Source organism: Spermophilus citellus (assembly GCF_964194105.1).
Source record: "Spermophilus citellus genome assembly, chromosome: 9".
Classification (NCBI taxonomy): Eukaryota; Metazoa; Chordata; class Mammalia; order Rodentia; family Sciuridae; genus Spermophilus; species Spermophilus citellus.
In genome coordinates, this window is record NC_138191.1 from 113,528,482 (window position 1) to 113,540,530 (window position 12,049).

The following is a 12,049-nucleotide window of genomic DNA, read 5'->3' on the forward strand; positions in this document are numbered from 1 at the left end:
GGTTACCAATTTTTTTTAATTTTTCTTTTTTTGAGTACTGGGGATTGAACTCAGGGGCACTCAACCACTGAGCCACATCCCCAGCCATATTTTGTATTTTCTTTAGAGACAGGGTCTCACTTGAGTTCCTTAGTGCCTCACTGTTACTGAGGCTGGCTTTGAACTTGAGATCCTCCTGTCTCAGCCAACTGAGCCACTGAGATTCCAAGCATGAGCCACCCATGCCCAGCTTAGGTTTACCAATTGTAAAATTAGTATTTGATCAAAAAAATATTACTAACAAAATGTAAATCTAATACACACAAAACTGCATCAAAGACATCTGTCATGTAGACTTTATGCAGTTTATCTGCAAACCTTATCAATTCACAAAATACATATCCATTTATTCTTTCCTATTTCATGACGTAAAAATCCCTTTAGCAATTAAGAGTTTGAATTTCTGTTGCAATTTTAATTATATGGCTCCAATTTCAAAAAATGTAACTTGACCCTTTCTTGTCAAATTAAAAAGTATACATGCAAATCAAAATGTATTTCAAAGATTATGATCCTACACACCAAAAGGACAGGACTGAATAGCTCTGGAAGATAAACTGTATTTCTTCTTCATGCTTTTCTGCATTTAAACAATATTGTTCAAAAATATGAATAACATCTGAAATAAAAACCCATACTCTAAAAACACCTACACCAAATGCATGAACAAAAACTCTTATTACAGGATTTTTAACACACATTCATTCAACAAAACCATAAAATTTTTTAAAAACTTTTAATATTTTCAGTATTTCATAAATAATTTCTACCAAAAATTTGTATTCCCTTGAAATGAACAAAGACATCAGGATTAAATATGGAAAAGTACCTGTTTGTATGCTGTGATACATGCTGAACTACAAAACTTCTTAGACTGTCCTTCTATCTGAAGCATGTGGCACTGTCCAGAACCACTGTAACAGTAACCCCCACAGTTCTCACAACAGTTCATAGTGAGGTTGTTAGCAGATCTAAACTTAGAGAAACATGCATCACTGCAAAGTTTGTGTACCACATTCTGATAATTCACTTCATGTCGAATCTAGGAATTGAAAAACATACAAACAAAACAACAAGTAGAGATCATCAAAAGTTGTTCTTTAAGCAAGCATTAAACTCATTCCCCCAATAAATTTAAAAGGTAACTTACAACTGCATTCTTTTGACACATGCTGCATTTAGTTGAAATGCTATTTGTATTAATGGTAACAATAGGTTTTTTTTTCAGTTCATATGTTGACAAACATGACTGACTGCAAAAATCTTTACTGGTGGTGGTATTTTCAAACTGTGCACTGATCACATCCTTTGGATTTAAAATATCTCTAGAAATGATAGCAAAAATAAAATAAGCCACAATATAATTCTTACTTTTTTCTTTTTGTGATTTAAAGTAAACAAATAAAACAGAGGCAATTATAGTGAAGGGAAAAGGCACTGGAATTCATATTTTGAATAAACTTATAAATTGTTCTGATCCTTACATTCTTTTCAATAAAACAGAATAACCATGTGCTTCATAGAATTGTTGTTGAGTATTAGTATAATGTTTCAAAGATTAAAAAGAAATACACTGAATGATTAGCAGTCACTATTTTTAGAAGTAGGATTATAGATTTTCATTTTCTTCTTCAGAATCATCTGTATTTTCAAAATATTCTTTAAAAATAATATTGCATTTGAAATTCTTCAAAACAATTTTTTTTAAGCAAATAAATGGAGCTGAAGCTATGGCTCAGTGGTAGAGTGCTCGCCTGGCACACATGAGGCACTCATGGGTGCGATCCTCAGCACCACATAAAAATAAAATTAAGGTATTATGTCTACCTACGACTAAAAAAATAAATTTTTTTTAAAAAAGCAAATAAACATTTTAAACTACACAATATGTATTCCAACATGGATTTATAAAATCTAGTATTTCCTCAACAACAATCTGATTCGTAAGCATCAACAGCAAAAAGCAATAGACTATAAACCCTAATGAATAAGGAAGATTCCCTATCACTCCAACCCTAATTCTACCACCAAAGTCTTCCTACAATAATTTACTAGTTTAACTGTAAAACATTTAATAATTCTTCCTCAAGTTGGTGAAATTTTGTAAACAGTCTCTCTCATGAGCACACACCGAAAAAATAAACTATTATACCCAGTTCTGCATCTTTAGCAGACTACACTAACAGGACACTTTTTTAGGAAAATAATTATTATTTCTGTTTTAATGAAAGAGCACAGTAAACATAAAGGAAAATTACCATAAGAAATAGCTAATCCTGTACTATTCTACATAACTCCATATTTTGTGTCTTTCTTCCATACTTAGTAAATTAGTAGAGTTTTCATTTCTTTTTTTTTTTTTTTTTTGCCTTTAATTATATTTTAGTGTGTTTCACAGAGGAGTATTTTACTGAACTGATATATTGAGCCAGAAATTAGCTAAGCCCAGAGTAAAGACATGGTCCATACATGTGCTAGCTCACAGTTATTGTGACAAACTATCTATTTATTTATTTACTCATTTATTTAATTAATTCATTTATTTATCTACCAGGGACTGAACCAAGGGATGTTTCACCACAGAGCCACATACCCACCCCTTTTTATTTTGAGACAAGATCTCACTAGATTGCCTAGAGCCTTGCTAAATTGCTGAGGCTGGCTTTGAACTTGCAATCCTCCTGCCACAGTCTCTCAGACTGCTGGGATTACAGACATAAACCACTGAGCCCAGCAAAGACATCAAATTTATAAAAGACTGTTTACTGATGCATTCTTAAAATTTGTAATATTATGATTAATTTTGAAATAGGTATAATGTACAACAGAAATATAAGTGAAGAAATAATTATTTTAGATTGGACCAAATTTGATATTAAAGGCCTCCCAAAAGAAGGCGACATATTAGCTGAAAAACTTAGCTCTTAAACAGAAACTTTTTCTAGAAGGTTAAAGAGATGAAGGTTAAGTGCAACATGCATCAAGTATATGGAAGAAGTACCTAAAAATAGATGTCTCTCTGGTTCAATAGACTTAGAACATAATTTAACTATGTTTTATGTGGTAGATGATATCACACACCAGAATGAGAAGCAGCAATCTCATTCTAGTTGGTGAAAATTCAGAAACTGTACAGACAACCCAAAAATGGTAACTTCTTTGAATATTATTATATCAAGAATCTGATCTAACAGAATTATCCTCTAAATTACTTTTTTAATATAGGATTTAAATAGCATTTAAAAATAAATAGTTTACTTCTTCTTACTAAGAGAAACCTAAAAATCATATGATGATTGACCAAAATATATTTAGAATTTAGGTAAATTCAAGAGGCTAAGAGAGATACTTAACAAAAAAATAAGAAGCAAGCAACAAACAAGTAGAGTGCTGTGTTGCACGCCTATAATCCCAGTAGCTCAGGTGGCTGAAGCAGGAGGATCTCAAAGCCAACCTCAGCAATGGCAAGGTGCTAAGCAACTCAGTGAGACCCTGTCTCTAAATAAAATACAAAATATGGGGATGTGGCTCAGCGGTTGAGTGCCCCTGCAAAAATTCAATCCCTAGTCCTCCCAAACAAACAAAACTGCTACTATGACGAACAGCTAATAAGTTTTTAAAAATATATACATATTTTTAGTTGTATTTTTTAAATATATACATATTTTGTTTGTATGTGGTGCTGAGGATCAAACCCAGCACCTTATACATGCGAGGCGAGCACTCTACCCCTAAGTCAACACCAGCCCCATGAGTTTCTTTTAACCTAAGTTAAAAGTTTTCTATTTCTTAATACTTAAAAGTGAAATTCTGGGCTGGGGTTGTGGCTCAGCAGTACAGCGCTCGCCTCACACATGCCAGACCCTGGGCTCGATCCTCAGCACCACATAAAGATAAATAAGTAAAATAAAGGTATTGTGTGTGTCCAACTACAACTAAAAAATAAATATTGAAAAAAAAAAGTGAAATTCTTCCTACTGTAATTACTTTACAAATTAAACCTGTTTGACAATATGGGAAAAAATGCATATGCCAAAACTAAAGCTACATGACACTACATGAATCTTTTAGCTTCTTTGAATTTAAATTTCCTCATATTTAAGGTACAACCAATTGGGCAATTGTATAATCACATAAACCACACTATATCAAACTGTAGTAATGAATGTGTAATAAGGGGGGGAAAGAAAGAAAGGAAAAGTGGTGAATAGAGATGAAAGAGTAGTCAAAAAGTAAAATGGAGTGCAAGGAAAAATAAGATTGATCAGTGGTTGAGGTCATAATAAGAGAAAAAGGTAGAAGAAAGGGGAAAAGTGAGTTAATACAGAAAATTAAAAAAAAAAGCCAAGGAGATACGCAGGTAAACAGAACACGAAAGAACAGAAAGTGGGGCAGAGATAAAGAGTAAGGGGTAAAAAAAAAAAGGCTAAAAGAATAAGTGAATGAGGAAGTAGAAAGAACAGTTAAGAGTAAGTAATAATAACAGGCTTAAAAAATGGAGAATCTCGGTATATGAAAAAAACCAAACATGACAGGTGAAACACAATCTCAAAGAGAAACTGAATCTGTTAAGATCAATGTTAAGATCAAGATATAGGGCTGGGGCTGTAGCTCAGTGGCAGAGTGCTTGCCTAGCATGTGTGAGGCACTGGGTTCAAGTCTCCACACCCCATAAAATAAATAAATAAAGGTATTCTGTCCATCTACAACTAAAAAATTAAAAAAAAAAAAAAAAGATCAAGATATAAAGAATATGACCAAGTAGGTAAAAATTAACCATCTCCAAACAAAGCTATGAAAACCAACAGAGGCCAAAGTGACATGATGAATTTACATGAATATAACATAGATAGAAGCAAGACTATTACATATATTATATAAATAAAATATAAATATATAAGAAAATGGGCACACATTTTTAAATATTGAGTTTTCTAGGGTCACTTTGAAAATAACTGATGTCTTTAAAAGAGGTATCTATTATAAAAGGGGAACTATCACTGAAATTTTAAACTCCTGACCTCTATAATAAGAAAAAGATGTCTAACAGGAAGTTATCACATCAAATTATTACATGGCAAAATAGGAAGCAGGGAAAAAAAATATATAAAAATAATAATTTTCAATTTAACTGAATCTTAGGATCTGATACTACAGTGGAATACAGAAATTACAGACATACACTTAAATACTCATTTTTAAAATCATCTCTTATGGGCTGGGGATGTGGCTCAAGCAGTAGCACGCTCGCCTGGTATGCGTGCGGCCCGGGTTCGATCCTCAGCACCACATACAAACAAAAGATGTTGTGTCTGCTGATAACTAAAAAATAATAAATATTAAAATTCTCTCTCTCTCTCTTAAAAAAATAAAAATAAAAAAATAAAATCATCTCTTATAACACAAACAAAAGTATAAAGAGGTCTGTTCTTTTTAAACTTGCCAAAGTTATTATATAGAAATCATTTAATAGTTATGTCACATAAGCTATAGCTATAAGATAATAAGAATAGCTTTTCCCTTCCAAAAGTTAGGATCATTAAATAATTCAATAAATATTTATTAAGCATCTAATATGCTGGCTATCTAGCAGTAGACACAACAGGCAAGTTCCTATCTTTGGGGCTCATGTTTTTTTTCTTTATATTGGAACACCAATATAAAGGAACACATAAAAACACCAATCTTATTATTTAATCAAATTTCATTTTTAAATAAAAATTGATATTTCTTAGTCTACCTTTTACTCAACATACATGGTTCTAGATAAATTTAGCCACATTTGAACATTAAACAGACTCCCAGGAAATAAAAATTTGATGCAACTGAAACATGAAAAAGAATGCATTTCAGGTTTTTCTTTTTTTTTGTAGTTATAGACGGAAAGAATGCCTTTATTGTATTTGTTTATGTTTATGTGGTGCTAAGGATTGAACCCAGTGCCTCATGCATGCTAGGCAAGTGCTCCACCACTGAGCTACAGCCCCAGCCCCGTGTTTCATGTTTTAATGTCCCTTTAATGTCTGAAATGCTGAGACCAAAAATATTTCAGATTTCAAGACTTTTCAGATTTTGAAATATTTGCATAGAATTTACTGGTCAAGCATCTCTAATCCAAAAATCTGAACTATTCCAAAATCCAATACTTTTTCAGTACCATGTCAGTGGTCAAAAAGTTTTGGATTTTTGGATCATATCAGACTCAGATTTCTGGATTAAGGATGCCTGACCTGTATTACCTTAAAAGAGATAATTCCAGAACAAAAAGTTGCAGAGTTTGTTTTTGTTGTTAACCTATACCTGGATATCTGAATTATAGTATATATTTAAACAGCTATTTTACTGCCCAAATATAAACAAAATTGTTTCAGGTTGTTTAAAAGAAATGAAGCATAAAAGGATGTACATATAACTTGCTTCTGGCAAAAATCTAATAACCATATTAAAATTTAAGTCTCTTATCTAACTAAGGCACAAAAGGACTATCTTTTCCCCTTTCTAGACACAGAACAGGTGCCATCATGTATCTATAAACACTAATAAAGTATTAATAAAAATCATGGTTTAAACAGAAGCCAATGTTTCAAGACAAAAAAAAAAGTATTACTCCTCTTTTTGTAGCTTAATCATTAAAAATGTTTCTAACAATCACCTCACAAACTATATTAGGGTGGCCTTAGTATTTCTCAAATATATCAATTTGACCTTGCTAAGGTCATGGGGTCATATTTCTTTTTTGTTTTTAAACACTGCAATGGACTTTCTGGGATAGTTCAGAGGTAATAAGAAGATAAAAATATATACACTGGAAGCCATTTAAAGTTAAGAAAAAAAACAGTAAATAAATTCCAATTATATAACAGAATATAAAATATAACTTTTAATATTTTTGTACTATTATCTACAGCTACAAGATAAAATGTTGTGGTACAACAATACTCTTAAATGCATATTTTTTGTTATATAAAGTATCTCAGCTGACAAGTATGAAAGGCTGATTTCTTAAAACATAAAAGTCACATTATTTAAAGCTAAAAGAAAGCTGCGCACCTAGCACCCAGAAAGACTTATAGCAGCAACATGTTGGCACTAAAATATGTGGTATTTCTGATAAAACACAGAAACATAGAAAATTAAACATAAAACACAGGCTAAGACCAAAGTATGCTAAAAGAAAAGAAAGAAGATAATTTATAATTCTGCTATACTTTGAGCAACTTGAACAAGTTTTCTTGGTGAGAGGAGGTGGTGGGCGTGCAGGTGGAACTGTGTATCCAGTGAGGCACAGTGTGGAGCAGAAAAGCTGAGTAGATCCTTTCCTCTGATAAGCAGTTTGCCCTTTCTGGAGGATTTTTTTACAACCAGAACAGGAAACTCGAACAGCTGTGGCTGGAACTGAAGGAAGCATTTTATTCATGCCAGATGATGCCAGTGAAGGCTGAAAGCCAGTAGTTAACTGTGGAGCTTCAGAAAAAAATTGAAAGAAAAAAAATGTTTTACTTTTTACCAAGCATTTTAAGTATCCATTCTTTCTTACTTTTCTAGAATAAGTCTTAAATCCCAACAATAATGATACAAGAAATAATTTAAAGGCATTCTAAAAGAGCAGAGAGAACTGTCTTATTAATAATACAAGTAGAAACTTCCTCTCATTCATGTTGGTCAGAATAAATATAATTCATTTATTCAGTTTTGTTTCTTACCCAGAGGACTGCCACTGACTGAAAACACAGCACTAATTTTCAGTTCCCCCTCTTGAGTTTTTTGCTGTTGGCCATGACTATACTCCTTTAAAAAGGAAAAAATAAATAAATAAACAAACATTGAGAAAACAATAAATGCCTAAAGAAATCCAGACATTCAAGACATTTTAATGTTGCTATATCAATGGAAAATATTTATATTAACATTAATAAGAAATAATAAAATACAAAACAGTAAGCAAACTATAATAAGGTTTTGTGTATACTGGGAGAATAAATGGGAAAAATGAAAGTTACCTACCTAATGAGCCTGTGGTACTAGATATTTATAAATTAATTTTGAAACTATTTAGTATTACAGTATTTTAGGTTACAGTTTATTATAAAAGTAATACACACTCTCTATAGAAAATTTAGTAAAGTAGAAATAAGAAAAAACTAATCATATTTCCATCACCCCAAAAGAACCCACTGTTGTTCTTTCGGTATATTTCTTTCCAGTCTTTTCCCCTCCACTATTCAAAGGTTTTCTTTCTTTACAGAGTTGTGATTATTCTAAATAAACTATTCTTAAAAACTGATGACTTATTCACATGAATTTCAATCATTTGAATTTTTACATATTATTGCACATTACTCCAAATGACTTCTAATGGTTAAATACCAATGTTTTCAAGACTGAAGTCCAAGAAACCTGTGGTTAAGGCAGTCTGAGAATTCTAAAGTAACATTTTTTAAATTGTTATTTAAATGATTTTTATATGCATATCAACATTTTAAGTCATGAATAACCATCACTTAAATGAAGTCTAATACAACTGAGTACTGTTGTTTGCTTTTATAATTATATTGTTGCATCATGATACCATTAAGTGTCAGACTGAACTTTTAAGATATTGTTTATCACACTGAAGTTCAAATTACTGCAAAGATCCCGTATTATTGGAATTCTGGGGTATCTCAGACATACTCCCTTTGTGTGTGTGTGTGGAGAGGAGGTTGTCAGTACGCTATTAAAGTTTGAGAAATATCAAAACATACTACTTACATACATAAAATTACACAGGGACATGACGCAAGTACAGTGGGTACACATGCCTCAGGCACAAAATTAAAGGCACCAAAATGTTCAGCAATTTAGATAGTATTTTAATGTAGTTTTGAAAAACCAAAATTTATGCAAAAATCTTTGATGAACAAAATAGCAAATTTTTAAATAAAGACATCAACTTTTTTCCTTTTGCCTCAGGCTCCAATATGGCCCTGCATGGTACTGAGATTATATAACCCAATGTTGGTTCATTTAATGTATGTTTCCACACATTTAGTACAATCAATAATTCAATGATTAGTATCTTTTGTGAATAGCCATAACTTGATTCTAAAAATAGAATTACTAGATAAAAAGGTACATAATAAAGGCTTTTGATACTCAATGACAGATTGTTTCCCCAAAACTATTCTTTTTTTTTTTTTTTTTTTTGATACTGGTGATTGAACCCAGGGGTACTTTACCACTGAGCTACATCCCCAGTCCTTTTTATTTTTGAGACAGGGTCTCACCAAATTGCTTGGGGCCTCACTGAGTTACTGAGGCTGGTCTTGAACTTGTGATTCTCCTGTCTCAGCCTCCCAAGTCACTGGGATTACAGACATGCGCCACCATGCCCAGCTCTAAGCTGATCTTAATTATATTTATTCCAGCTATTAATTTTTAAAAAAGCCAATTCAAAGAGTATTTTCCCATTGTTTCAATTTGCAATTATTTTTAGTGTTCATTTACAAGGTACATTATAATTTACAGAATTAACCTTCTGTAGCATCTTATCAATATTCCCTCAATATGTACTTTGAATTAAAATTTTATGTATGAGGTTTCCATTTTTATGCCAAAAATCTAACAATCTTTACCTTTGTGATTTCTTCTATCTCTTACAAAGTTTTACTTCCATAATAAAATAATAAGAAAGTGGTTTCATTGTTTATTATACAGTCCTTTAATCCAGGGGTCAGCAAACTTTATCTGCAAAGGGCCAGATAGTAAATATTTTTGACTTTGCAGGCCATACGGTCTCTGTCACAACTATTCAACTCTGGTCTCTGTTCCAGCTACTCAACTCTGCCCTGGTACAGCAAAAACACCCACAGATAAAATGGAAAAAAATGACCGTGGCGACGTTCCAATAAAACTTTATTATAAAAGCAGTGGGTTAGGGTAAAAAAAAAAAAAACACACACACACAAACAAGGTGGATTGGATTTGGCTAGACACTGATAATTTGCCAACCCTAGCTTTGTTTCTTTCCCTAAATACCTAGTGAATTCCTTCCCACTTGCTATTAATAATAATATATTAAGTTCATGACAATAATGTCTACCTCGGGACTATCTATGCTGTATCATTATCAGCCTAACTAATCTTATACCACACTATTCTAATCAAACAAAATTGTAGGATAAACCATTTAACATGATTTTGCCACTCTCAACCTCCCCAACTATTTTTTAGAATACGTAAGTACATAGCTCAGTGGTAGAGTGCATGCGTAGCATGCATGAGGACCTGGGTTTAAACCCCACTCCAGTATGATTTTAAAAAGGTAAAAAGATAGAACACATATGCAACATGTTTATATATGCACACCTATTATTCTTCAAAACCTGGGGCCTAACCATTTACATTTCCCTCAGAATTACATCAAATACGCATCTTAAGAATAACTAACATAATATTTCTTACATTTCTTTAAAAAGTGGTGTCTCCATTCAAGTTGTCTTTCATATGACATAAGTACATATTAGATGCTGCTGGGAATACCTATCTTTCTTGTTGTATCATCTAACTTTGGAAAAGTGATATATAGAAATATTACTAACTTTTATATTACTATAATTCAACTAGTTACTCCTCTAAACTTTCAAAAGTTCTATTAATTCTCTAACAAAGATCCTTACCAGCAAATGATGATCATTTTATCTCCTTTTTTCCATTACTTTTTCTTCTAATTTCCTTAACATCTACTGGGCCAAAAATCCAGTAAGAGTTAAATAATACTGTTCACATCAATAAGCTGTAGTCTTTTAACAGAGTATCTATTATAAGAAATGTATAATGAATTACATGAGATGTCTTTTGGCATCTAAGAAAGTGACTATACAAATACTCTTACTTATGCTGCTGATGAAATGTATATATCAAATTTTTTTCATATACTGACATCCTTACATTCCTATATTACATAGTATGTTAAAACAAATTTTCAGTGGGAAAAGCTCAGAAAACTACAAAAATAATCAGTGCTCTTTAGCTCACATCAGTGGTCTCCAGCAAGCTCTCTGTGATGGCAATTCCAAACTTCTCATGCATTCTTCAACCAACTAGCCTATCTTACTTATACTTATATTACTAATAGTAAAATAAGTATATTTGTTAAGTTCTCTGTTTGAATACACCATTTATATTACTAATAGTAAAATAAGTATATTTGTTAAGTTCTCTGTTTGAATACACCATATCTTCAAGGCAGAATATCTGGTTTATCTGTATTCCTCCACAATGAGTACTTTTAAGAAATGAATGCGTGAGTAGCAAATAATTGTTAAATGTATTTGAGAACTGATTGATGACCCAAAAGCTTTTAAAGGAAAAAAACACAGGTATCACCACAATCATTTACCAATACCCTTACTTTGTTTACCACAGAAAGATCCATATTAATATCCCAGGACAGTATTTTAGACATGAAGAACACAGTTTCTGCAGCCAAATTAACTTGTTAAGGCTAAAACAAAGTCCTAAGATTTGAATGACTGTATTAAACGTTTCAAGACTATGTGAATCACTATCATGAAAATCAGTTAAATTTGCTTTCCCATCTTAGTTTATTTATTTCAATGAGAGATTACAGATTAGTTCTCCCTAATCAGGCAAAATAGCACATTCCTGTACTCCTAGCAACTCAGGGGACTGAGGCAGGAAGATCCTGAGTATGTGACGCCAAGCATCAGCAACTTGCAACTTAGTGAGACTGTATCTTAAATTTAAAAATAAAAATAAATGGAAAAAATTAAAAATAAAAAAACCTGTGGCTGTAGCTCAGTGATAAGAGCATCTCTGAGTTCAATCCCTAATACCAAGAAAGGAAGAGGGTTGGAGAAAGCTCTCCATCTATTTTTATGAGAAAAAAGAAAAGAATCATGATTTTCACATAGGTATCTCGTTTTCAGAACCAATGGAAAAAAAGGAAAAGAAAATGTGAGGTCTCTGGCCCTCCTTAAAATTTCTATTTTAAAGCCTTCTCTTGGCA

The 12,049-nt window shown here is 32.1% G+C and overlaps 1 protein-coding gene across 1 annotated transcript in view; it reads right to left on the bottom strand.

Annotated features, from left to right (window-relative positions):
- The window catches only part of ZMYM4 (zinc finger MYM-type containing 4), a 143,744-nt gene that overhangs the window by 41,745 nt on the left and 89,950 nt on the right, over window positions 1–12,049 (bottom strand). The window contains 4 exon segments of the mRNA XM_081307997.1: window positions 869–1,081; window positions 1,190–1,364; window positions 7,248–7,503; window positions 7,743–7,827. Of these exon segments, the coding sequence (XP_081164123.1) occupies window positions 869–1,081; window positions 1,190–1,364; window positions 7,248–7,503; window positions 7,743–7,827 (729 nt within the window).